Source organism: Leopardus geoffroyi, chromosome B1 (assembly GCF_018350155.1).
Source record: "Leopardus geoffroyi isolate Oge1 chromosome B1, O.geoffroyi_Oge1_pat1.0, whole genome shotgun sequence".
NCBI classification, from domain to species: Eukaryota; Metazoa; Chordata; class Mammalia; order Carnivora; family Felidae; genus Leopardus; species Leopardus geoffroyi.
In genome coordinates this window covers 48514727-48541768 of record NC_059327.1, presented here as the reverse complement: position 1 = coordinate 48541768, position 27042 = coordinate 48514727, and the positions used below count along the sequence as shown (strand labels likewise).

Sequence of the window (27042 nt, the reverse complement as noted above, 5' to 3'; positions counted from 1 at the left end):
GAGAATGAGAGCACGAGTCTGTTTGCTTGCCAAGCCAGCCGTCCCTCCTGTGGACTGGCTTGGCTTTTACCTGCAGAAGCCCTTGTGCCGGGCTCTCCGTGTCGCCCTCTCCTATAGCACCTGCGAAGCCTCTCGGGCTGCCTGAGCTGGGAGCCCCAGGCAACGACCTGCCTGCAGAACTTGTCCAGCCCTCCCTAGAAAGCCCCCTTGACTCTCAGAATCAGGTCGCTCTCCGCCAAGGGATGTCCAGCCCCAGCATCTGTTTGCCCACGAGATGAAACCACCCAGCTCTGCTCTGCGCCCGCCTTTCCGTTTTGGGGGGACTTTTGACCAGGACGACTTCCAAGCCAGGCTGGTTCTGCATTCCTTCAAAGGACTTTCTTCCTCTGTGGCCACGGGTAAGGAGGGTGCCCCCCAAAGCACCTCTGGGGGTGGTAGGTGTGGGGACATTGTCGGGGTGGGGTCGAGGGGATTCTAGCAGATTCACTGCTTCTGGGTACTTTAGGAGGAGAGTATGTCCGACCACTAGAAGCCGCCTGCCCCTAGAAAAACGTTGGTCTTCTGGCTGTCTCTGCTAGAGCTGCTCAGAGCCCAGTGATGGTCAACCCCTTCCTCGGAGGGTAGCTGAGTCTCGGGAGTTAGTGGCTGTACTATATAATATCTGCTTCTGTGTCTTGATGACTACTGCTCCTTCGTTTGTCACTTATTTATTCGTGAAGTAAATATTCTATATCTTTTAGTGAAGGCTAATAGACATCGATGGTATTCACTGACTTGGAAGGTAGCAAGTTCTTCATTGCTGAGGTTTTACGGAGGCTGGAATTTGTGAGAGAAGCTTCCCACATCAGCTGATGTGCTAATCCAGATGACCTTTAAGATTCCACCTGACCTTGAGATGCGAAGCTTCTGTGGTTGATCAATTTATTGAGCAGAGCAGATATACAAGCTAGAAATATGCTCTCTCTCCCCTAAGTGCCTGGAATGAAATTACTTGGAAGAAGAAACAGTATCATTTCCTCTAAGCGAGGGGCTTTCTTTGGGGGTAGTGACAGTTGGGAGAGAGCTGGGATTCTTGTGGTGGGGGAGGTGAGGGGATGCTGGATGGCAGAGAGGGGCTGTCGGGATCTAAGCAGTCTTTCTGGAGAAGGTGATACTTGTGAAAAGAATAGAATACGGCCTGGCGGGTGGGAAGCTGAAAATCAGCTGCAGTAGGAAGATGGACAAAGAGGCAAACCCAAATCACCTTGACTTCATGGGACCAGGACTCAGGAGGTGGGCATGGGCATAGGGGGTGGTCTGGACACCCTCATGTGTCAGCAACAGTAGTGCGGATGTTGGTGTCTGAGCCCTTTCCATACACAATTTCTTATGTGTAGATTTCCCCGTGCACCTTTTACCCAGACCCACCTTATAAACAGGGACATCACCCCAAGCCACCCCCTCCTTCCCCAAACCTGCCAATCCAGCCAGTTAAAGGATCAAAGAATCCAGGGCTCTTTCCCTTTTAATATCTTTCTTAGGTGGAAGGTAACTCTAATTACTGTCAATTACCTGGGATAATTTCCCCTTTGGTTTCCAGTGACAAATTAATGAGATTATTTTTGTGGGCCAATTACAAAGGACGCAAATGTGAGGCATCTTGTAGGAATATATCCTCTAGAATCGATTGACTTCTATTTGCACATCTTCATAGGGTCCGGCACATCTCTGGTTGGTTCCTTATATGATGCAATTTCAGCATGCCTGGATTTCCATTTCTTTTGCTCCTATTGTCAGAAAAATCTTTTATTTAGTGCACTGGATTGAAAGGTGAAACGGGTCATAGCTTTGGGATTTTTGGCCATGATATGGGTTGGAAGGGGGAATGAGTGAGTCTGCATATAGAGGAAACTCCTAGAACCCTGGATACAGGTGAACCAGAATTTGAGGTGGGACCTCTTTCCTTCTCACCACCCATCTGCCACTGACCTTTACCACATTATGGTTTAGAAGTTGGAGACTCAAGGGGCTCCAGGGTGGCTCACTGGGTTAAACGCCTGACTCTTAGTCTTGGCTCAGGTCACTATCTTACAGATGAACCATGAGAATTCATTGGGGATTTGAGCCCCATATTGGGCTCCATGCTGATGGTGTGGAGCCTGCTTGGGACTCTCTCTCTTCCTCACCCTCTCTCTTCCCCTCCCTTGCTCACTCTCTCTCTCTTTCAAAATAAATCAATAAATAAACTTAAAAAAAAAATAGAAGCTGAAGACCCGAGTTTGAGTCCCGACCATATTGATTTTGAACTATACATCCTTGAGAAAATCTTTTCTGAATATCAATATTCTTTTGGTTTCATAAAAAAAGATAATAAAATCTCTTCCCCTTACCCTCCGAGGCCCAAATGAAGGAAAAGTGTGAAAGTGCCTCGTAAACCTTAAAACTACACAAGCTTTGTAGATTGTTCTTAGAAAGATCTAGGCATTAACATCAAAGGGGACCCTGACATCCTCTTTCCCTGTTGCCTTTCCCCTTTGCCCTGCCCTGTTTTCTCATAGCTAACTGAAAACAAAGCAGTGAATCTTCATGGCTATGTCCTGGTGGAGAAAAACAATTTAATTTTATAGCTCCTCTGCATTTTAAAACAAGCAAATAAAACTTCTAGATGGTGGAGATGGTGTCAGGTAATAATTTGTCGCTGACATTCCAGGTCCATTAGGGAGGCACGGGATACGTAAGAATATGAAGACATCCGGGGTGGAAGAGGAAAGAGAGAAAAGAAACCAGAAAAGGAGTGCTGTGATTGTCAGGTTTTGAATGAGCGTAGATAGACCGAAAAACTCACCTGTTCTGCAGTTCCCCCAGATGTTCATGACATCTGTCTTAGTTGGGCAATGCCAAGCTCTCTAAAATCAACTCAAGTCAACTCAAGCATCTCTAGTCTCTCAGATGCTTACCTGACATCAGACTCAGGGAAGAACTTCCCAGTGTGAGGAGTTGTAAAAAGCTCAGAAGGAACACTCTGGGGACTTGGGACCTCTCTGCATGGCTTTGAAGCCAATGGGACTAAATGAACAAAGTCATGCCTCACAGCAGAGGTGGATGAGCAGAGGAGAGTCTACAACTTTTCTTCCATCCTTTCTTCTCTAATATGTCCTCCTCAGGGCTATACGTTCTCAATTCTTTACTCCTACTGCCTGGCACACTGTTGGCCCCATAATGGAAGAGGAAGTGGAAAGGTGAATGGGTAAAGAAAAGACTAAAGAATCAGATTATGGGAACAAGTGTCCTATGTCATCTTGCTCCCTAAACTAAGTCATAAGCCTGGGTCTCCCTCACAGATTCTTCCCGAGCTCTCTTCCACTCCTAGGCACGACTCATGGTGACCCTATATACCTGGAACCCACAGGCAAACCCCTGTTACAAGGGCTGTGCTTGGGGCTGAGATAACAAGCAAATGAGACACAGTCCCCATCCACAAGGAGCTCACGGTAGTGACTTCTGCTTCTATTCCAAAGCCCCTGACAACTTTTTTTTTTTAATGTTTATTTTATTTTTGAGAGAGAGAGAGAGAGGGAGAGAGAGAATGAGCGGGGCAGGGGCAGGGAGAGAAGGAAACACAGAATGTGAAGCAGGCTCCAGGCTCTGAGCTGTCAGCACAGAGCCCGATGTGGGGCTCCAACTCACAAACCGTGAGATCATGACATGAGCCGAAGTCGGACGATTAACCGACTGAGCCACCCAGGCGCCCTGCCACTGTCTACTTTGTCTCAACTTTGGAGCCCATGCGAAGAGTTCAGTGCTATGATTTATTTCCTGTTCTCTCTTTTATCTCAGCCCTAAGGTGATTCCCATGAACACGGCTGATTTTGGGGGGATGAGTTTTGAGTATTTATTACCAGTTTTTTCCCAAGTATTTCTTTTTTAATTGTTGCAAAATATACATAATTTACTGTTTTAACCATTTTTAAGTGTATAGATCAGTGGCATCAAGTACATTCACAATGCTGTGCAGCCATCACCACGGTCCATCTCCAGAACTTTGCGTCTTCCCCAACTGAAAGTCTGTCCCCATTAAACACTAACTCTCCCCTCCCCCCTCTTCCCAGCCCCTGGTGGCAGTCCCCATTCTGACTCTATGAATTTGATTACTCTAGGTAGTCAGATCATTGCATCATACAATATTTATCCTAAGGCTGTTTGGCTTATGTCACTTAGCACACTGTCTTCAAGGTTCTTCTCTGTCCATAGACGTGTCAAATTTTTTCTTTTCCTTTTTAAGGTTAAGTAATATGGCACTGTATGTGCACACCACACTTGTTTATCTATTTGTCCACATTCGGATTGCTTCCAGCTTTTTTCACAGTTGACTTTGACAACTTGCACTCCATTCAGATGGAAGAATGGAGTCTTTAATCGACACCTACTTGAGGGATGAGAGAAGCTCCCCCCACACCCGGCCATGAGTTGTGGGGGAGGGCATGTAAAACACCCAGCAGATGTCACTACCCAATTAAAAATACTTTATAATATTTAGTAGCTAATACATCCTTATGGTAGGAAATTTGGAAAATATAGCAACGTGTCAAAAAGAAGTAAAAATTGCCTCTAATTTCTGCACCCAGAGATAACACAGATAATGTGTATGTACAGAGAAAAAAAAGACTAGAAAAGAGCAATTCGGTTGTCTGAGCCCCTGGAGCTTCTATAACAAAAATCCCACAGACTGGATGGCATAAATAAACAAGGGACATTTATCTCTCGGAGTTCTGGAGGCTGGAAAGTCCAAGATCAAGGTGCTGGCAGATTTGGTGGCTGATAGGAGCCTGCTTCCTGGTTCAGAGATGATGCCTTCTCACTGAGTCCTCTCATGGCCAAGGGGAGAGGGAGCACTCTGCGATCTCTTTGCTAAGAACACTGATTCTATTCATGAGGGCTCCACCCTCGTGACCTAATCACCTCTCAAAGATCCCCCCCTGCCCCACCTCCTAACACCATCACCCTGGGGGCCAGGGCTTCAAGCTATGAATATAGTGGGGGAAGAGGACACAAACATTCAGTCTACAGTATTGGTAACAATAACTTTCTCCGGAAATTAATTAGCTGTGCTTTCTTCTGCCTGGGTCTGCTGTAGGGAAGCCTCCAGGAGGCTGGCCTCTGTACCTGCAAGGGCCTGAGCCCCCAGACCCAGCCGCTGCAGTTCATCTGTGCCTCAGGAGCTATATATAGACGCACAGGCTGGGGCAGGCATCACGCAAACATTATGCATGATGTGTAGTGAGATGTTAGTTCATGTATATATAAAGCTGTGCTCCCATTACAGAACTCCTAATAATTAGGCTCCAGAAATTGCGGTTTGGACAGAAGCGGCTCCAGAAGGAGTCTGTGTTGGGGGAGCTATCTACGGAAGAAGCTTCCCATTTTCCCATTGACAGGATCCCTTGCTTCACCCCACTTGGATCGTGGAGCCCCCCCACCCCTCCCCCTGTCCCACCAGAAGAGCTGTGCGCTGTTCTCTTGATACTCATTAGATGTTTCAGAGAAGCCACCTTCTGGGGGCTTCCAGCCTTTTCCGCCTGCCCTCTGGGGTTTTCGGGGAGGGGGCAGGAAGGATCCAAGAACTGAGCAGGGTAGGACTGCTAAGTGAAGAAACCTGGGGCAAGGGTGAATTGCAGTGTGTGGCATGAGGGTAAGGGTGGCTGGTGGTCAGGGGCCATATTCTCCTGAGGGAACAGGAGATAAATGTAATTGTCAATTTCTAATAAGTCTTTGAATTGAAACCCAAGAAAATCAATACAGGAGCACCTTCTCTGCCCAAACACATTCTGGAAAAGCCGATTATAATACATATATTTCAGAACTGCCAGCACACTGAAATTCACATGAAACCCCTCCCACACGCTCTCTCCCTGCAAGCTGACACAAGCCATCAATGCGGGAGGCTGTGGGCTCTTCGTGTCCCCATGACCCCATGCCTCCACTTCTCCTACCCAGCCCCCTGCACTTCTCAGGCGTTGCGGTGGTCATGATCCCTCGTGCTCCCTCCCTGCACCTGTTCTGAGGGGTAGGCAGGCAGCGACTGTGTTATCCTTGCACCAGATAATCCCAGAGGGCTTGAGTGCCCTACCCAAGTCCTGAGTCAGGAGAGTGGTGGCCAGGATTCAGAGCCACATTCGCGAACTCCAGGAGGGCAGGCAGGGTGGGGGGACAGGCTTGAGGAGAGGTGGGACATCAATGATGGAATCGCTGCTCCAAGAGTAGGGGCAGAGTCGCCTGGCAGATGAGAATGGAACACACAGGAGAGGATGGACCCGGGGCTGCATTTTAAAATCTCTTTCACTCATGTTCTTTTTTCTTTTTAAATTGCAGTAAAATATACATGACGTAAAATTTACCATTAGTGCCATTCAAAATGCTGTGTAGACATCACCGGTATCGAGTTCTAGAACATTCTCATCATCCCAAAGGGAAACCCCATGCCCGTTATCTGCACTGTGTCCCAAGGACACAGCTGGTGCTGGACAGAGTTGGCATTTGACACGTGCAGACTGTGGCTGAACAGTAGACATCCTTATTTTGCCAATAAGAAGCATGGTTAAAAGAAGAAGAAGAAGAAGAAGAAGAAGAAGAAGAAGAAGAAGAAGAAAATGATGATGATGAAAGTGTTAATTTGAATACGTAAACTTTTTAGGGTAATATTGAATTTTTCCAGTAACAAACGTTTTAAATCACATACTATATATATTAACACATTAACTTAAAAATACAGCTTTTCCCCAACTCCCTCTGTTGTGAAATATTTAACACTTCACTCACATCTTTGACATCAGTGTCCTTGTCACCACTGGAATCATTTTTTTTTTTTAATTTTTTTTTCAACGTTTATTCATTTTTGGGACAGAGAGAGACAGAGCATGAACGGGGGAGGGGCAGAGAGAGAGGGAGACACAGAATCGGAAACAGGCTCCAGGCTCTGAGCCATCAGCCCAGAGCCCGACGCGGGGCTCGAACTCACGGACCGCGAGATCGTGACCTGGCTGAAGTCGGACGCTTAACCGACTGCGCCACCCAGGCGCCCCTGGAATCATTTTTTTTAACACTTATTTATTTATTTTGAGAGAGAGACAATTCCAAACAGGCTCCACACTGTCAGCTCAGAGACTGACTCAGGGCTCGATCTCACAAACCTTGAGATCATGACCTGAGCCGAAATCAAGAGTCAGATGCTTAACCAACTGAGCCACTCAGGTGCCCCTGAACCATGTTGTGAATCAGAGATCCACATTCTAGCCTATATTATTGTCCTTACAGTCTAAAGAGACTTGGCTATTTTTTATTAATACAGGAAATGTTTATTTCTTTAATAACAGTTTTTTGAGATATAATTAACATATCATAAAATTCATCCTTTTAAAATGTACAGTTTGGGGGTGCCTGGGTGGCTCAGTGGGTTAAGCATCCCATCTTGATATTGGCTCAGGTCATAATGTCACCATTGGCTCAGGTCATGATCTCACGGTTGGTAAATTGAGCCCCATGTCGGACTCTGGGCTGACAGCCTGGAGCCTGCTTGGGATTCTCTCTCTACTGTCTTTCTGCCCCTCCCCTGCTCACACATGCACGCTTGCACACGTGCTCTCTCAAAAATAAATAAATATTTAAAATATGCATTTTGGTGAATTGTAGTACATTCGCAGAACGGAACAACAGACACTGCTAAGTACTTGTAGAACATTTTGACCATCCCCCAAAGAAACCCTGTACCCTTAGCGGTCACTGCCTCTTCTCCTTTCCCCTCCAGCCCGCCACCAAAGCAGCTAATCTGCTCTCTGTCTCCACAGATGTACCCATCCTGGATATTTCATATACGTAGGGTCACATCACGCGTAGTTTTGTGTGTCTGGCGTCTTTCACTTCGCACGTTTCCAAGGTCCATCCATGCTGTAGAAGGTCAGCGCACCCTTCCATGGTACCAACATTCCACCCCTCGTGTATTTCTTTATCAGCTCGTTGGCATTTGGGTACTTCCATTTTGGCTATGGTGAACAGCACCCGAGTTCTTCCACTGACCACCTCTTGCGGCGTGATTATCTTCATTTTACAGGTGCAGCACTGAGGCCAGAGCAGTGGGGACTCCAATCCCAATCCCATCTTGTACCCACCCCCCCCCACCCCCACCCCCCCGGTCCAGCAAGTCAGGGTTTCTCTCAGGCCCGAGTCGCTGGTTGATGCCAGAGAGAGAAGAAGGTGTTAGATCCTCACTTAAGCCAGGGAGAGCCCAAGAGCCCTCTACTCGTGGGAGGCCTGCGTGCTCACCTTTTACAGCTCTGTGAAGTGTGAGGAACCCAGGCACACACACCCGTGTCAGGGATGCACAGCCCTAAGCTCCCTTCTGTGGCCTGCTCAGGTTCTATAGCGAGAAGGGCCGTGTGGCGTCCAGCAGAAGCTCTGCCGTGCCAGCAACTGGACCCTCTGATGGGGAAGCAGGTCTGAGCCTCAGCCCACAGCAAAGCCCTGGCCTGCCCTCCTTCTGATGTCCAGGGGAAACCAGACCCCATCCTCTGAAGCCATGGGCCCTTCCCGCTCTGCAGTCCTGTCCGCGATGAGGCTCAGTCTGTGGTGGCTCCTTCTGAGCCCAGCAGGTGAGTGGGTGTAATCACTAGGACATCATGTCGCACCTGTAGGCTCCCATGTCGCATGGAGGAGACTCCTGCAGGTGGGCTCCCAGCAGCTGCCAGCGCTGCAGGGGACTTGAGTAGCTCGTCCCACAGCGGGAAGGTGGCAGGGCACTCGCGGCTTTCATGCTGGGAGCTGTGGCACCTCGAGCCTCCCGAAGGTCAGCGTTCCTCATCTGCAAAATGCCCCTCGTTCTGTGAACTGCCCCAGGCTGTCGTGAGGACCACGTGAGACGCAAGTCTGGGACGAGCCCCTGGGATACAGTGGGCACTCAGTACACGGCAACTGCTGTTACTGATGTGCTTTTCTGGATTTTAGCGCAGCATTCTTGGCTTGCTCGGGCGGGGGAACCTTGAAGAGTGAGGCTGTGTGCAGAGCGCGGTGAAAACAAACACGATCGATTCCATCCACAATTTTGGGACACTTTGCCTGGCTGATAAGAAGGAGCAAATGCCAGTGGCTGGAGCAAAAATGGGGGAGATGCCTGAAGTAGCAGAGGATTTTGTGGTTAGCATTAGCGGTTCGTTGACTGGTGCGTGGGAATGAAAGGCTCGCTGTGATGGGTGAAGCCCTTCTCCCTGCAGCTCATGCCATGCTAACCAGGTGTCTCCCCCATATCGCTGTCCCTGGGGGCTCCTCAGTTCTAGGCTGCATGTTGTCTGTAGGTCTGACTTCTCCATTCCTCCGTCTCTGCCTCCCTGTCCAGCACTTATTTCCATGCCTTCTTATCTAATAGTCACAGCGTAACTGACATTTCTTTAAGTTTATTTATTTACTTGAGGAGGCAGGGCAGAGAAGGAGAGAGAGAGACAGACAGACAGATAGAGAGAATCCCAAGCAGGCTCTGTGCTCTCAGTGTAAAGCCCAACGTGGGGCTCACTCCCGCAAAGTGGGAGATCATGACCTGAGCTGAAACCAAGAGTCAGAGGTTTAACCATCTGAGCCACCTGGGCGCCCCTTTGGGCTCCCAGCCATGTGCTGGTTGCTTTGTTAAGTTCTACTTTATTATGTTGAATCCTCAAAACAATGTTTTGAGCCCAGCTCTGGATAGAGTCCCCATTTTGCAGATGAGGAAACTGAGGTTCAGTGGTTCTGATTTGATGGGGGAGGGACCCAAGCACCCACCACCATGGACTCCTGGAGACCCCACTCTTCCTTCCTGTCCACAGGGTCAGCACAGCGAGCCTCTCATACCCAAGCCGAGGACCGACTCTTCAAACACCTCTTTAGGGGCTACAACCGCTGGGCACGGCCAGTGCCCAACACCTCAGACGTGGTGATCGTGCGCTTTGGGCTGTCCATTGCCCAGCTCATCGATGTGGTGCGCCTGTCCCCCATACTTCTCCCTCTTGGGATCAGCCCCCAGACCACAGGTCCCTTTCCCGGGGTCCTTCCTCCCTATCCCCCACTCTCCCAGCCCCACACCCCCTCCTGAGAGGGCAGTGATTGGCAGCAGTGGGTTTTCTAGGTGCCCTGCTTGTTCCACTGGACACAAAGTCAGAGGACCCAAGTGGCCCATGTGATCTTGAAGAATCTGAGTAAGGGTGGCAGTATCGGGAGGGAATGGTAAATTGGGCTGGGCTTGGGGTGTCGCATAAGAGGTTCCTCTGGTGAGTAGGGGGCCTGCATCGTCCCACCCCACTCTACCCTGTTTTGGGGGACTGGTTCCATCACTGCCTGTTCTTATTCTCTCTACCGGTCAGGATGAGAAGAACCAAATGATGACCACTAACGTCTGGTTAAAGCAGGTGAGATTCTCTCCACTGGTTGGGGCGAGAATAAGGGAGGGAGCCCACGGACCCCAGACCCACCCAGGACTCTCTCACTCTCAGTGGGATTCTGAATTCATGTTTCACCCAAGAGTTACCACTTGGGACATTCCCAAAGCCAGCCGATTGCAGAATGCTCCTCGTAGGGGCTGTGTTCTGAGACTCCAAGTCCAGTACCTGAGAATGTCACCTACAAGAACCCAGTCACCCCCTTTCTGGGAATGGGCATTTCCTACGTCCCGGCTACTGTTTGGAGATCAGTTTATTGAGTTGTCACTGAAAACCCAAAGGAGGTTTCATTCTGCCCCTTTTACAGCTGAGGAAAGCCTGAAGCTGAGTGCAACTCAGCTAGGAAAGGGGGGCCCAGGTGTGCTCAACTCGGAACCGCAGGCTCCTTCTGCGGGAGAATGCTGGGATTCCACGTCTATGCTGCCTAACAAATTACCCTGAAACTTAATGGCTCAAAGTAACAGTTGTCATATCTCATAGCTTTATGGCCAGGAGTTTGGGTGATGTCTTCCGCTTTGTGTGGCAACTACTGGTGATACTTGGTGCTGTTTAACCTGTGGTCTGCTCTGGAGGGTCTAAGAGCGCTTGACTCATGTCAATTCCTTAGGAGGGGTGTCTGGAAGGCTCGGGAAGGTTCTGGAAGCTGGGTCCACAGGGCCCTTCTTTCTCTTCAGGCATAGTCAGGGTGACTCCATGAGTTCTCTCCCGCAGGGGAGTTGGACGCCTCACCTGGTGGTTCAGACACCCCAGAGCCAGGGTCCCCAGAGTCAGGAGATGAAGCTGCTGGCTTCTTATGGTCTCAAAACTGGCCTGCATCCATCCTGGAAAAGAATGTGTGACCCTTTTTGATGTACCGTCCTTGGGGGCAGAACTTGGGGGGCACAGGCTTTATTAGAGCCTGAATATATTCCTTTCCTCTTCACCCCCTCGCACTCTGCCTGGCCCCTCCCCAGGCCCCGAAGTGGAGATGGTGAGAGCACACGAGAAAGAGGACCTAGCCTTCTGTCTACTTTCCCCCCATACTCCGTCTTTCTGCCCCATTGGTAACTTAACCATCTCCTATCTCAGAGGCTCGTACCCAGAAAACCACAACAATCAGAATTTTGATTGGTATTTCCATTTTGAGTCTTTTGAATGGCTGCCTTACTTTCTATTAGTGGCTAGTGGTGTCCTTCCTGCCTCCATAGGTCCTGGGGCAGTATGCTGGCCACTTAATTTATAGTTGAATGCTTAGGTTGGAGGTGTGGAGCAGGCCCCTCTGACAATGTTCACCTTGCGGCTGTCAGGGGCCACACAGCTCATCTTTACAGATGTGCACACTGAGGCCCAGAATAGTAAGAGACTTGGGAAGCCACATAGTCCTGAAGTTCAGGGGGAGACCTAGAACCTGGGCTGCCGTAATTGTCCCCATGAGCCTGTCACCTTGGCTTCGGGGGCTGGGGTGGGAAGCAGAGGAAGGAGCACTGGAGCAGAAGTCAGGCCAACCAGCACCACCTCTGACCAGCCTCAGAACCTCACTTTCCTCATCTGTGAAATGGGGATAGTATAAACCATTGCCCGCATCGGCAACCAATTGCCAATTAATATAACCCATTGGTGTAGGTGCCCTCCACGTGTTGGTTGAACCCAAAACCTAGATGGATGATGGTCTAGGGGCAAGGGGATAGGTTTCTGAAGATCAGTCCCTTTCAAAATTGTTCAACGCCCTGAGAAATCCTGACAATTTTACGAACGTTTCAACCTTTCTTATTTTGCAAGTCTGGCTCCTCTGAGCACCTCAGCCTTCCCCTACAAGTGAGCGGTCAATACCACAGCTAGGTCAGTGTCTTCCCAAGCGTGGTTTGGGTACCAATGGCAGTGTTTTGTGAGATGATTTTACTTGCCTCGCTAATCTTCTGGTAATAGTCGTGTATTTATATTCTAGTGGATGTTTTCAAATGCTCTTGGTTTTCTAGTTACGTCAGTGACATAAAATTTCAATATTTATGTAAGTTTAAAAACGGCAAACCAATTTAAAGGAAAATACTAAGCACATGATGAGACAGGTGGTGCACATATATTGGAAAAAATTATGAAAATGGGGCTTGGAAGTTTGAGTTTGGGGAACCACTGAGCTAGACCAGTGCTTTTCCGCTCATGCTCCTGCTTCCTGGAAATGCTTGTCTTTCCCTTCTCTCCTTCCTGGATCTCTACCCAGGTGGATGCTTTGTGTAAACATCACACGACTATCCTTAGAGGGGAAAAGGCATCATTCATGAGACCCTTTCCAAGGGTGCATCACAGCGCTATTTTAGTGCAGATGTACAGAAGCAAAATGGCCCCTGGAATGAGGTCAGGCTTGGAGGCCAGGGGAGGCCAGCATTCAAGCACCCTCCCTACTTCACTTTCCTCACCCTAACCCACAGGATTACTTGTGAAGATTAGAAAGAACCATCTAGAGGGCCTGTGACAAAAGTGGGTTTCTAAATGGTAGTAGTCATTATTTTAATTATGATAAGCCCTTGGAGGCAAAGGACAGCCTTGTGTGTCGACCCCAGTCATCATCTGTTGGGGGTGGTTGTTTCCTTCAGGTCCAGAAGAGATCTGGGAAGCCCTCCCAGAGATAGGACCAGACAGCTTTAGAGGGAGGAGGCATTGTTTTCATTGCTCAGAGACACGTTTACTGAGCATTCACCAGGGGTGTGGTGCTAGGGAGCCAGAGTGAGAAACAGATGTCCCTGGCTTCATAGAACTCACAGAGGCATTCAATAAATCCGTACGCAAATCCACATTGCTCACCACTATGATCATGCCGAAGAAGGAAATTTCAGAGAGCGGGTAATGCTAACCTGGTTTGGGGGGGAAAGATTCACTTGGACCAGCTGCTGGGAGCAAGGCTGCCCCCCCCCCCGCCCCCGCATCCCCTTGCTGCTGGGACTCCCAGGGGGTGCTCTGAAGCACAGTCAGGAAGTCACTGCATAACCCTGGCAGGATGTGTTCACCTCTCTGGTCCTCGGTTTCCTTACCTGTTAAAATGGGGAAATACTGCCACGTGCTCAGCAATCCCTGCCCGGATCTCCCGCTAAGGCTCTTCCCAGACAGAGGGTGTAAAAATACGTAAACTGTGGGGTGCTAATAAATGTTCCTACAAGTGAGTGAGGTGGCTCTCCAGGGTCTTCCTGCTAAGGAGGCAAAATGAGGACTAGAAGCGGGACTAGGGTGACCTATGGTCTTGGTGTGCTCGTACTAGAGTTGGGGCAAAGCTGGGGGATGCTGATCTTAGGCTGGACTTCTGATCCCCAGCTCAGAGCCCTGGCCCAGCCTCCCAGACCTTTCCCTTCTGTGGGGCTAGGAGAGGCACTTGGGACGTTCCCGCCAGCTGCTGGGGCGTCCCCAGGCTGCCCTAGGTGTGCCCAGGTGGCTCCCTGGGCGGTGCCGGTGATGTGACCCCCTCCCCCCCTCCCATGCACAGGAGTGGAATGATTACAAGCTGCACTGGAACCCGGCCGATTTCGGCAACATCACATCCCTCCGGGTCCCTTCCGAGATGATCTGGATCCCTGACATTGTCCTCTACAACAAGTAGGAAGCCAGGGATCCTGGAGGCCCCTGGGAGGCCCCTGGGGTGGGGAGCGGGTAAAGTGAGGCTTGGCTGGGTTGGACGTGGGCGGTACCTTCTTGTGTCCCTGCTTCCTTGCTTTCCTCTCAACTCCTGCTTTGCTCATCCTTACCCCCTTCCCCTTCCTCTTGGTTCCATTATTTCTTTCCTTGTGTTCTCGCACTCAGACACCCAAACTTACTGAGTGAGCATCCACTCTAAATCAGTGCACGGTGCTGTGCTGGGTGGTGGTGGGGGACACAGATTTGCCAACATTGAGTAGTATTTGCAACATGTGGCTGGTGCAGGCTCTGAAAACAGTGGCTAGGAGTTGGCAGTTTGCAGGCTGACAGTACTGTTGGAACAGGTAAGTAACATCCCCCGGGGGGGGGGGGAACACCTTCCAGGGAGCAAACTCACTTGGTATGGGTACTTTTTAAAACTCGTATTATTGACAGTTGTCTTGTATTCAAGACCAAAAAGGAGCCGTCTTTGAGCATAATGACGAGAAGCTAATAAAAGCCAAGGAGAGTCTAAAGACGGCACCAAGAACACCAACACAATTTTTTTTTTTTTAGTGTTTTTAATTTTTATTTATTTCAAGAGATACAGAGAGAGGGAACAGGGGAGGGGCAGAGAGAGAGAGAGGGAGAGAGAGAATCCCAAGCATGTTCTGCGCTGTCAGCGCAGAGCCCAATGCGGGGCTTGAACTCACCAAGGGTGAGATCATGACCCGAGCCGAAGTCAGATGCTCAGCTGACTGAGCCACCCAGGCGTCTCCACAATTTTTTTTAAAAGAAGGTATAGAGATCTATACTTCCATTTGTGTGTTTGCTGTCAGGTAATTCTTGATTTAGAAATCAAAACTTAAGGGGCACCAAGGTGGCTCAGTTGGTTGAGCGTCCGACTTGGGCTCAGGTCATGATTTCACGGTTCGTGGGTTCGAGACCCCCGTCAGGCTCTGTGCTGACAGCTCAGAGCCTGCAGCCTGCTTTGGATTCTGTGTCTCCCTCTCTCTCTGCCCCTCCCCCCACTTGTGCTCTGTCTCTCTCTCTCTTTCAGAAATGAATACACGTTAAAAAAAATTAAACAAAAACTGTTCTATAGAAATCAAAACGTAAAAGCTGTTTGGCACTATGCTTCTCTAACAGTGTTTTCTAAAGTGGGGCTCTAAAGGGTGCTAGTTCTCAGAGATATAAATAGGTATGAAAAGTAGTCCTGTGGTCAAATAATTTTGGATAACATTGTATATCGTTAACTCTCCTGTCCTGGCCCCAGTCTTTTGGAAAATGTTAGGACAAGACAGCATTTTACATGTTAGAAGTTGCACAGCCAAGAAACCCATGTAGCCTAGGATTTCCCTGTTCATTTGGCCCGAATTTGGAAAAGCTATTTTTAAACAATAAAACAAAGGGAGACAGATCTACTTTTGGAGTCTTGGTGTCTTCAGATAGGTCAAAGGGGAATGACAATGATTCCTTTACACCCCTTGTCACGGACCCCTTTGTGCCCCAGAGACCCCCCCACCCCCCACCCCCCCCCGCCGAGCCAGCACCCAGGATCCTTCGTGTCGCTGTTTCTGGCAGAAGTCAGGAGCAAAATCCTACACCTGATGTTTGGGATTGCCAATAAAGCTTTGGCCAGTGTTACTTGATTATAACAGGAAAGTCTTTTGATAGGATGAAAGTTCAAACCAAATTCTTGCAGACATTCAAAGAAAGGTCTCCTCCATGGAGGCATTCCACTCCAGGCGAAACTGAAGGATCAAGGAAATTGCACTTTTCCTTCCTCAGAATGGGGCACATGTTGCCATCTAGTGGTAATTCTGCATGGTGACCAAAAAATGCCTTAAAAAATTAAAGTTTGCCCTGATATTTGTTACTATCAAAGTTCCCGTTTCCAATCCCGTTTTTCCAATCTGTGGTCTGGAATTTCTCCATGGGAAAGAAGGTTGTCTTCCCGTGTGTTCTTCTGGTTCCCTTGCCTTATAGGGAATTGGAGGGAGAAGGAAGGCTCCTTAAACGCTGGGGTGTGGAGCCCACCACACCGCCTGCCCCCTCTACCCCCCAGGGAATCAGGGACTCAGGCTATCAGGAAGCCCCCAGCGAATGGTCACTGTTCTTCCAGTGTTCCCCGAGCCTTTGTGGGTCCTTGGATGCTTAGCCCCATGACACCACAAACATCATCTCCCACCACCCCTTCTTTAAAAAAATATTTTTTTAATGTTTATTTATTTTTGGGAGAAAGAGAGAGAGAGAGAGAGCGCACCAGCAGGGGAGGGGCAGAGAGAGAGGGAGACACAGAATCCGAAGCAGGCTCCAGGCTCTGAGCTGCCAGCACAGAGCCCGACGTGGGGGGGGGGGGGGGCTCGAACCCATGGACCGTGAGATCATGAAAATCAGAAATGCAACCGACTGCGCCACCCAGGCGCCCCTTCTACCACCCCTTCTTATGCCCTGCCCCCCAAACCTGAGCACACACTGAGTTCTGTCTTTCCCCTCTTCTTCCTCTGTTCCCCGCCCAGGCTTTGCTGGTAGGCTCTTCACCCCATCTCTCTGCCAATCCCACTACTTTCAGGGTGACCCTGCTCACTTGGGGAGGTCCTCCCACCCCCACCCCTGCCCCCAATGTGTCTTGGGGAGCACTTGGACTGCCCTTGGAGTGCTGCTGCCAAACTGCCTCCCTTGTGGTGTAGGTGTGCAGGGCTGCCTCTCCTTTCCTCGAGGTTCCTGAAGGGCAGGCCCGTGTCCCACGTCCCATCCCCCCACAGCTCCCGTGCAGCCCCTAGTGGATGAGGCCCAGGCAGAAACGCACAGTAAATGGATGAAGTCAAGGAGGTATCTTTCTACACCAGCAGAGGTGCTGGGTCTCTTCTGAGCAAGGAGCTAAGGATCCCAGGTGGAGAAGGCAAGACCCCAGATAAGGGCTTTGCTGACCATCTGCTGGGGGGAGGAAGTATACATAATCACTCTAACATATTAAATGAATACCAGCAGGCAATGAGACTATATGCCCCATGGGTTTATAAACACGTAAAAAATTATATACACGATCTGTATGTCAATCAAACATACATGATGTACATAACATCAGAATGTTAATGTGGTTATTTTAAAAATTCTCTTTTTAGATGTTTACTTATCTCGAGAAAGAGAGTGCACGCATGTGTGTGTGTGCTCTTGCACACTTGCAGGGGAGAGGCAGAGAGAGGGAAAGAGAGGGAGAGAGAGAATCCCACGAAGGCTCCATGCTGTCAGCTCAGAGCCCAACACGGGGCTCGATCTCAGGAACCGTGAGATCGTGACCTGAGCCAAGATTGAGAGTGGGATGCTAAAATTCTTGGTATTTTCCTATATTCCTCAAAATTCCTACTTTTGTAATTAAAAAGAGTTTGAAAGACACTCCTTCAGGTCGCTCTGAATATGCGCGGGAAGAGTCTCACAGGCTTGCGTAAATCCCTGCAACTTGGCCAGGTCCGGCTTCGTTCTCGGGGTCCCCTGCTGTTGGCTGTCTGGAGCAGCCTGGCTTGGGCAGGCAGGCTGTGCCGGGTCCTCCAGCTCCTCTCCTGTCTCCAGTGCAGATGGGGAGTTTGCGGTGACCCACATGACCAAGGCTCACCTCTTCTCCACGGGCACTGTGCACTGGGTGCCCCCGGCCATCTACAAGAGCTCCTGCAGCATCGACGTCACCTTCTTCCCCTTCGACCAGCAGAACTGCAAGATGAAGTTTGGCTCCTGGACGTACGACAAGGCCAAGATCGACCTGGAGCAGACAGAGCAGACGGTGGACCTGAAGGACTACTGGGAGAGCGGCGAGTGGGCCATCATCAATGCCACGGGCACCTACAACACCAAGAAGTACGACTGCTGCGCCGAGATCTACCCCGACGTCACCTACTACTTCGTCATCCGCCGCCTGCCGCTCTTCTACACCATCAACCTCATCATCCCCTGCCTGCTCATCTCCTGCCTCACGGTGCTTGTCTTCTACCTGCCCTCCGACTGTGGCGAGAAGATCACGCTCTGCATCTCCGTGCTGCTCTCGCTCACCGTCTTCCTCCTGCTCATCACGGACATCATCCCCTCCACCTCCCTGGTCATCCCGCTCATCGGCGAGTACCTGCTCTTCACCATGATCTTCGTCACGCTCTCCATCGTCATCACGGTCTTTGTACTGAATGTCCACCACCGCTCCCCCCGCACCCACACTATGCCCCACTGGGTGCGGGTGGCCTTTCTGGGCTGTGTGCCCCGGTGGCTTCTGATGAACCGGCCTGTGCCCCCCCTGGAGCCCCGTGACCCCCCAGATCTGAAGCCCAGCTCCTCTCATTACTGGCTGGAGACCAACGTGGATGCGGAGGAGAGAGAGGAGGAAAAGGAGGAGGAAGACAGATGGGGGTGGGCAGCTCACTTATCCCCCTCCATGGGTGTCCTCCGTGGCCACGGTGGTCTACATCAGGGGGCCTCAGGGCCCAGGGTGGAGGTCCAGTTGCAGGAGGGCGGGCTTCTGCTGTCACCTCGCATACAGAAGGCACTTGAAGGTGTGCACTATATTGCTGATCACCTGCGATCGGAGGATGCTGACTCTTCGGTGAGCGGGGGCCGGGAGAGGGGCTCTTCCCCTCGGTGATTCCACCAGCCTGGTAGGGAACCACCTCACCCCAAGGTGTTAGTTTGGGCCACCTGGTCTCCTTCATGAGGACCCACTTCCCTCAGTGTGGCCCTTGGGAGTCTGGACTAAACTGATAAAGAACTTCTAGCTAGCAGCTCTTAAGACACTAATCGGCAAGTGGCAGAACAGCAGCCAAGGATGCTCTGGTTAAGGCTCACTGGGGGACAGCAGGCCAGGGAAGGAGGGTCCTCAGATGCTGAAATTCCCCGTGCCATCCTCACGCCAGCCTTTATCACCATTACCCTATAGGTGGTGAAGCAAGGGGGCAGAGGGAGGTGGAGGGACTATCATCAGGAGATGATAAATCAGATAAATCAGGCTGCTGCTTTGTCAGCCTTCTTCCTCTGTCCTGATGGGTTTCCTCCCAGTTCTCTTTGTTTGTGGGCTCTGGGCATTTTGTGGAATTCACTATTCACCCACAAACCCTGAGGAACCTGGGTTGTACCAGGCGGGTTCCCCGTCTCGGTCCCTGCTGTGCCCAGTATTATTAGGTCAGCAGGCCACTGCTCAGAATCACAGATTTCTTATCAACCTAGGGAAGGATGAAAGGCCGGGAGGTTATTAGTGGGTGGCCTTGTTGAGTAGATAAGGAAAATTAATCATTAATCGAGGAGCAGGTAGGAATCCAGAACTGTTTGCTTGGTCTTTGAGCACAAATTCCACATAGCCCCGCCCCCCCCATGGCCCCACCCCTTTCCCTGGGCCACACTACCTTTGCTTACCTCCTCCTCTCCAACTCCTGCAGTGGATGGGGGAACTGGGTGGGAGGTGGTGTCGGGGCAGCAAAGTCTTCACCATTTTGTAACTGCTGAGTGTTGACTTTAAATTACTGTAGGCCCCTGAGAAGACCCATGCCCCTTGGTGGTTGTAGAACCTCTAGCCTCCCTTAGCTGGAACTTGAGAGTCTATGGGAAGGCTCTGGGGTGAGGTCACAGGGGTGGGATAGGACAGGGATCACTAGGAGACAACATTAGCTCCCAAGTTCTCGGTGGGACCCCTGTTGCCCCCAGTGTCATCGCTATAGGGCTGTGAATGGGTGGGACACTTCCCCTCTCCCAAGGCCTGACCTCTGTCACAGTGAGTCCTTTCCTACCTGCAGGTGAAGGAAGACTGGAAGTATGTGGCCATGGTCATTGATAGGATATTCCTCTGGTTGTTTATCATCGTCTGCTTCCTGGGGACCATTGGACTCTTTCTCCCTCCGTTCCTGGCTGGAATGATCTGATTTCCTGTTCCTTGTTTTGGCCCAAAGGCGGCACTGCTTGACCATCTTTAACCGCTGTCCCCTCTAGAGAACACCTTTGGGGTCAACACCATCTGCCTGCAGGTGCCTCTCTGTGGAGTCCCTACACTGGCCTAATCATCAAAGACTCCTTGGGTCAATTCACTTGACGTTACTGTATTATGTGCTGACAATCTGCTGGGCACAGAGCCCTGCTTTGGATGCTGACGAGCTAGGAAATAAGGAACTTGCTTTGAAGAAGATTACAATATGGTGGTGACGGTGTGAAGCCACATAAGATTCTCTGGCAGGGGCCAGGAAGACACTAACAGGAGGTCCAAGCGGAGTGATCCAGCGGGGAGAGGCACAGACCTCAAAGGATGGGTGCATGGGGAAGAGGGGAGAGGGTGCTTCTGGGGGTGGAAAGGCTGTGAACAGCACTTTGGATTCAGGAATGAGCACGAAGTGTCTAGGAGAACAGGCAGGCTGAGATGGGGCTCCGGGGTGGGAGCAGTGGGAGGAGGTTGGAAAGGCAGGTTAGGGTGTCTTTGAACCATGTAGAAAAACAAGTTCACAGTCTGATCCTGCAGGTCTAACAATAGGATGGTAAAGACTCTTCTGGAAGGAGAGAAAGGGGGAAGCAGGGCCACAGGTGGCGGTATAGGTTAGGGCCTCTAGGTGGTGGAGGGATGTGTGGTTGGATGCAGGTAGCTGGGCCATCCCACCTTCCTGGAAGCTCATTGGAACCCCTGGCTTCTCCTCACCTTTAGCCACACCCCCTGCTACAAACTGGCTCAGCACCAGCGGCCCCAAGACGTTTGGCAGCACTGAGAATCCCTGTCTTCGGGGGTGCCATCTGGCCTTGAATGCATATTAACAAACCAGGAAGCTATCCTGAGCCATTCTTGACTAACTCAAGTTCGCAGCTTGCTCCCCCCAACCCTCTACAGGACACGTGGTGCTCGACGCTCGGGACCTTTGCTCCCAGTGACTGACGGGAACGAGCTGGATCGCTCTGCACCTCGAGACTGCTGTGTAAAGGCAGAAGCTGCAGGCCTGCTTCCCTTTCCCAGCCTGGCCTCCTGGTCCTTCCCGAAGCCCCGCAGTGGCTTCTGAGCTGCTCTGTGCAGCCATGGAACCCTCACACCTTGGGATCCGGCAATCTGCACCCCTCGGCCACGTGCTGGAACCTGGAAGAGCTCCTGCCCCAGGATCAGGCCTCACCCCTGCCTGTCCAGCCCCTGGAGGGCAGAACCTCAGCCGCTGACGGATGCAGATGGACACTGGGCTCTCCAGACAGCCTGGGGACCCCGGAGAGGAGGCCGAGCAGGGCGAACTTCCAGCTTCCCTTTGGGCTCTGGGGTACCCTCCTTGCAAACCCCCCCACTCACCTCTCCCTGACAGACACAGAGGAAATCTGCAATGCCTCGGCCCAGCCCCCCACTCCTCAGTTCTTCCCAAGACTTGGTGACGCATCTGGTTTCTGGCTCCTCTTAGCTCCCTTGGGGGCAGCCTCCCAGCCTCCCTTCTCCTCCCTCCTGGCTCTCCCAGACCCGATCTCCTGTGCCGTGATGCTCCCTCATGCTAGCCCATCTCCCATCCACCTTGCATGTGAGTAAAGAGATGAAATATGAGGCTGAGGCCGCTGCTCTTTCAGCTGTGGGACCCCCCTCCTCAGCATCCGCAGGACCACCCATGCCCCGCTGGAGCCCCAGGTGGGAGACTGTCATCGGTGGTCCTCGTGTGGCCCTGGAGGGGGCTGCCCTGGGTCCCCACTGGAAAGTCACCCTTCGGTCAGGTGCAGCGGTGAAGGGGCTGGAGCACGCACCTGACCCCATGCCCTGGCGTCACCATGCACCCCTCCGTGCTGCAGCCCAGTATTGGCTCTGGAGCTGCACCCAACAGAGCACAGTCGATTTCTTCCAGGGTTGTGGCCCGAAGCCAGTGTCCCCCTCCCCACAAAGAGCAGGTCAAGCAAACAAAACAATCAAACCACAAAGCAAATGGTACAATTTTAATTCATCCACAAGTCAACTAGAAAGAAGGTAAAAGAGTATTCTGCACCAACACAAGGGAGGGGTGGGGCAGCTGGGAAGGCGGTGGGGGAGGGGAAGAAAAGGAGAAGTAAGAAAAGAGGGAGAGAAGGAAGGGGCAGAGTCAGGGAAGGGAGAGAAAGGGCACAGGGAAGAGAGGCACAATCTTGTGGTCCAAGTCCTGTTTTGGCCTCATCTCTCCCCCTCTCCTTGACGCTTGGCGTGTCGTCAACACAGCGTCTTGTGCCCGGACTCCCAATAGCTTGTTCCTGGACTGTGTCCCAGGTCCCCCCTCAGGGGGGCACACGGCTGTCAGTCCAGACCACACTCACATTAAATAAATTCCAATATACACTGTACAAGGAAGCCAGGCCCGTCCCTCATCTCGCCAGCCGCCCACCCCCAAAGGAAAGCCCCTCCCCAGTCCCTCTGCATCAGGGGACCTCCGTGAGCGGAAGAAGAAGGAATAGCTTGGTTCCACTGGTCCTGCCGTGTCCATGCATAAAGCCATCGTGGCCACTAGGGGCACCAGTGTGACCCCTCTCCCCCCCAAAGTGGGGCCGGCGGGTGTGAGGAGGGAGTGGCCGGTGGCAGCAGGGCTCCCTCTGAGCCCTCTTTGTCACCCCCTGGCATCTGTAGCCCTGAGTCCCCTCTTTCCAGCTGCAGCCTGAGCAGCACAGTCTGGGGGTTGGGGTGGGGAGAGGGGGTCGTGCAAAGTGGCAAGGGGAGGACTCCCCTCAGCCGTCCCCCTGAGAAGACCCATGTGACCGAAGGCAAGGCAGGGGCCGGGGGTGGGGGCGGGGGAGGTACACTACAGGCAGGGGCAGAAGATGCAGGCAGGTGGTGCCGACCCTCCATCACTCTGCAGGCGGGTGGGCCAGATTGGCCAGAACCTTGGCCTGGTCTACGGCATCGAGCAGGTTCTTGGCGTCCACGGCCAGGGTGTGGGAGGCTGTGAGCATCTGCCGCTTGCACTCCTCACTCAGGGAGGTCACGGCGTTTTGCTGGGCCAGGCGCATCTTATTGATGAGCTCCGCCAGGTCCTTGTTGAGCAGCTTCTGGGTCCCCTCAATCTGTAAGAAAAGCGCACAGAGAGGCTGGGAGCCTGAGGGGCCGCAAAGGTTAAGCCATGCACGCATCCCCTTTGGTGTTGGCTGAAGCAGTCCGAAGTTCGCTGGGGGGCAGGTCTGACCCAGGCGTGGGCTGAGTCCAAAGTTGGCATGGATGGACATTACAGATGCCCCAGCCCCCAGCCCACCTGGTGCTGGGTCTGTATGATGCAGCCCTGCAGACCCCCCCTTTGCTGCAGCGTCCCCCATGCTGGCCCAAGGTTAGAGTGAATGGTCAGGGGACAAGGGCACTTGGTCATTTGTTAGCTGTCTACCGTCAAACCAAGAGACCGGGGATCGTGATTTGAACTGTAGGGTTTTGTTTTCACCGCCGTATCCCCAGAGCCTAGCACACTGCTGAGCACTACTCCACACTCAAGAGATATTTACCAAGTGAAATGAATGACCTGAGCCATCAGAGGGAAGGTAAGGAGCTCTCACATCAGAAGGGACAGCTCCAGCGGGGCTCCTCTATGGGCTGCTGCCGCCACCCAGAGGGAGGCCGGGAAATGACCAAACTCTCCTGTGTTGTCTTGTCTTGAACAGTCACAGGTAGTGGAGGCTGTGTTGCTGACCAATGCGAGATGGGGAATCAAACTACAGCCTGGCAGGGGGCCCGGGGTTCTCCTGAGCTTCGTGACTGGTTTCCAGACAGACAACCAACACATGTTGAGAGGCGGTATTGTTCGGCGTTCAACTACGTTCAGAGTTTCCTATGGCTGTGGTCCTAACCCAAGACAAACGGGGTGGCTTAAAACAGCACAGATTCGTTTCTTACACTTCTGGAGGTCAGAAGGCCCTACGAGGCCAAAGTCAAGGGGACAGCTGGGCTATGCCCCTTCTATGGGCTCTAGGGGAGAATCTGTTCCCTGCCTTTTCCAGCTTCTAAAGGCTGTTTCCTGCCTTGGCTTATGGATCTTTCCAGCAATGGCAATTTTCCAATCTCTGCTTCTGTCATCCCATCTCCTTCTCTGACTCTTATAGGATGTCTGCATCTGCCAACCCTGTTACAAGGACTTACACTGCACCCACTTGGGTAATGCAGCATAATCTCCTAATCTCCCCATGTCAAGACCCTTAAATTTTTAAAAAAATGTTTTTATTTATTTATTTTTGAGAGAAAGAGAGCGGGGGAGGGGCAGAGAGAGAGAGAAGGAGACACAGAATCCCAAGCAGGCTCTGTGCACATTGGCACAGAGCCCAATGCAAGGGCTCGAACACATGAACTGTGAGATCATGACCTGAGCTGAAATCAAGAGTCGGACGCTTAACCAACTGAGCCGCCCAGGCGCCCCTCAGGATCCTTAACTTACACCTACAGAATCCCTCTTGCCAGGTAAGGTAACATAGTCACAGTTCTGACGATTAGGCTGGGGACACCTTTTAGGGGAACATTATTCTGGCCACCCCAGGCACAGTCTCAGAATAGAACACCAAGCTTTTCATTTTGGTTTTCAGTAATTGTTTGTCACTTACAAAAAAAAAAAAAGGAAATTATTTAAATGATCAACTGAAGAAACCTTAACTATTTTGCTATTTTGATGATACATTCACTTCAGCCTTAGTGTGGTGGGTGATTAGATAAAGGATCACCGGAGGGGAAAAGGGAAAGGGAAGGTCTGTCCACCTGTGCACGCCCTCATGCAAAATTACCGCAACTCTGTAAGACTTAAACTAGGAGACTCCCCCTGGGAGCCTGGTCATGTGCCTGGGTGCAAACACAGCCCCCTAGTGGTCCTGCTCAGATTTGCTGTGTGGAGCCACATGTCCTGTGCGGAAGGCCCTGCAGATGGAAAAGAGGCTGCCCACGTGGTCCTTCTGAGTCTCCTGCGTGAAGCACAGCAGAGGACACAGTCTGGGATGAGGACACCCACCTCGGTCCGGGAGGATGACGGCAAGGAGGGCAGGAGATCATCCACACTCCCAATAAGCTTCCGCAGGGTCAAGCCCACGTTCTGCGAGAGAGAGGGAGGAGGGGGACTATCACTTCTTGCTTTTTGAGAAAGCTGTATTTCCCTGGGGAAGAGTCCTCCCGGGCTGGTATGTGCCCTCCGTGTCTACGGGGCACTAAATTCCCTCTGACTGCCCTGCGCTAAAGGGAGTCTTTCTGAGAAAGTCGCCTACTGGGCAGACGAGGGAGCTCGACGCCACCGCCCTTCCACCCAGGGCCAGAATGAGCAGCCTCCGCCTGCCCCGTCCACGGCTCTCACCTTCACCACCACCACGTAGCCCTCGGGAGGCAGCTGACAGAGCTCGTTCTTGAGATCCAGCACAGCCCGCACGAGCTCCATGACATTGAGGTATACCAGGTCGTCGGTCCGGTCCAGGTTGGCTGTGGGCTGGATGGACTGGGGGCGGGGAGGGGGGGGAAGTAAGCGGCCAGAGGGGAGGGTCATGAGTCTGGAGGCCACTGATCTTCTTTCTTGCGCAGACGCTATTGATGCCAACGTGGCCGCCAGCCCAGTTTGAAAAGATTCTTCTCTGACATAACAGTGCCCTGTCCTGGGGATGCGTCCCCTCCCTTCTGCTTTTAGGGGTTCTCAGATTAGAGTCTGCTAGGGAGTCTTAAAGCAAAAAAATACTGCTGGCTGGCCTCACACCGGACCAATGAAACCATCACCCGGGTTTGGGGGCCAGGTGGTTCTCAGAGCTCCTTGGATGATTCTAATGGGCAGCCAAGGCTCACACCCACTGTTCTAGAATGAGGAACACCAGCTACAGTAAGAACCGTGTGGGTGTGGGAAGCCAAGGGGGCAGCTTGCGAGAGGAAGGGGGTCCACACGTCCTGCTCCTAGGGCTGGGCCAGTGAGCTTTCCCGCACATCAGGGAGTGAGCACGGGAGGCAAGGAGACTCGGTTTCCCCTTGCTTTTTCATGAGTTAGCTGTGTGGCCTTAGACAAGACACTTCTTTGGTCTGGGCCTCAGCTATGTGAGGATACAGGACTGGGTTATTTGTGAAGTCCTCATAGCCTTGCGTCTCGTGGAACCCTGATTCAAACTCATCACCAGCTTCGGCAAAGCCAACACGTACCTGAGCACCCAGCCGCGGTGGCTTCTGTGGGGGGCCCGTGAACTCCGCTGCAAGGAGGAGGGAGAGTGAGTGGGGGGGGGCGGGGAGGGTCTCGGCACCCTGGCCCTTCCCTTCATACCTGCTGCCAACCAAGCCAACCTCCTCTCTTCTGCTACCGGGAGCCCCAGGGAAACTAAGCCCGAAGGTGTTTCCAGGAAGGTGCCTGGGTAAATGGGCTCTGGTCCCCCCGGTCCTCCCATAGTCAAACACCACTGTCCATTTTATAGAAAGCAAAAGCCAAAGTTGCAGCGGAGGTGGAGTCCTCGCACAGACGTCCCAGCGCCTGCTGGACACACACTGGCCCCTGAGGAACAGCACACACGCTGGCCTTGGTGGTCACGGGGAAGAAACTTCACTCTGTGAAGTAACAGGTGGCTGTGGAGCCCCTGACCTAGTGCCAGAGCAGCTCTTGGGGTAGATTTGTGAGGATTCCCTAATGGTCTGCTTTGAGTGTTTGGGGTTCAAGGAAGTGAAACGGCAGAAGACCCACACTATTCGAAGTTACTTGACCTTCCTATGCCTCGGTTTCCTGTCCTTTGTAAAATGGGCGTAATGACCTTTTTTTTTTTTTTTTAATGTTTATTTATGTTTCTTGAGAGTGAGAGAGAGTGTGAGCAGGGGAGGGGCAGAGAGAGAGGGAGAGAATCCCAAGCAGGCCCTGTGCTGCCTGAGCAGAGCCGGATGTGGGGCTGGATCTCACAAACTGTGAGATCACGATCTGGGATGAAATGGAGAGTCGGACGCTTGGGGCGCCTGGGTGGCTCAGCTGGTTAAGCGTCTGACTCTTGGTTTCAACCCTGGTCGGGGTCTCACAGTTTATGAGTTTGATCCCTGTGTCGGGGTCTGTGCTGACAGTGCAGAGTCTGCTTGGGATTCTCTCTCCCTGTCCCTGTCCCTCCCCTGCTTTCTCTCTCTCTCTCTCTCACT

The 27042-nt window shown here is 51.8% G+C and overlaps 2 protein-coding genes across 7 annotated transcripts in view; one reads left to right on the top strand and one right to left on the bottom strand.

Annotated features, from left to right (window-relative positions):
• On the top strand, positions 1–21537 carry CHRNA2 (cholinergic receptor nicotinic alpha 2 subunit). The gene is made up of 7 exons (XM_045461210.1): positions 1–398; positions 8387–8621; positions 9825–9976; positions 10359–10403; positions 13885–13994; positions 17586–18600; positions 19781–21537. Exons 2-7 carry the CDS (start codon positions 8513–8515, stop codon positions 19904–19906), a joined length of 1557 nt encoding a protein of 518 aa, XP_045317166.1. The 5' UTR covers positions 1–398; positions 8387–8512; the 3' UTR covers positions 19907–21537.
• Positions 21538–21902: 365 nt separating this feature from the next.
• Positions 21903–27042, bottom strand: part of PTK2B (protein tyrosine kinase 2 beta) — a 125781-nt gene continuing 120641 nt past the window's right edge. For all 6 annotated transcript variants that reach the window (XM_045461176.1, XM_045461156.1, XM_045461195.1 and 3 more), the window contains 4 exons: positions 26077–26123; positions 25256–25393; positions 24920–25000; positions 21903–23009 (listed from right to left, as the gene is read on the bottom strand). In XM_045461176.1, coding sequence (XP_045317132.1) covers positions 22794–23009; positions 24920–25000; positions 25256–25393; positions 26077–26123 — 482 coding nt within the window. In that variant the 3' untranslated portion in view covers positions 21903–22793. The remainder of the gene's footprint in view (positions 23010–24919; positions 25001–25255; positions 25394–26076; positions 26124–27042) is intronic.

Bases quoted from the DNA above. Each gene is read 5' to 3' on its own strand.
- CHRNA2 (XM_045461210.1), top strand. From the start codon at position 8,513: ATGTCCAGGGGAAACCAGACCCCATCCTCTGAAGCCATGGGCCCTTCC. The intron at 8,622-9,824 runs GTGAGTGGGTGT...TCCTGTCCACAG, and splicing joins GCTCCTTCTGAGCCCAGCAG to GGTCAGCACAGCGAGCCTCT. The intron at 10,404-13,884 runs GTGAGATTCTCT...TCCCATGCACAG, and splicing joins CTAACGTCTGGTTAAAGCAG to GAGTGGAATGATTACAAGCT.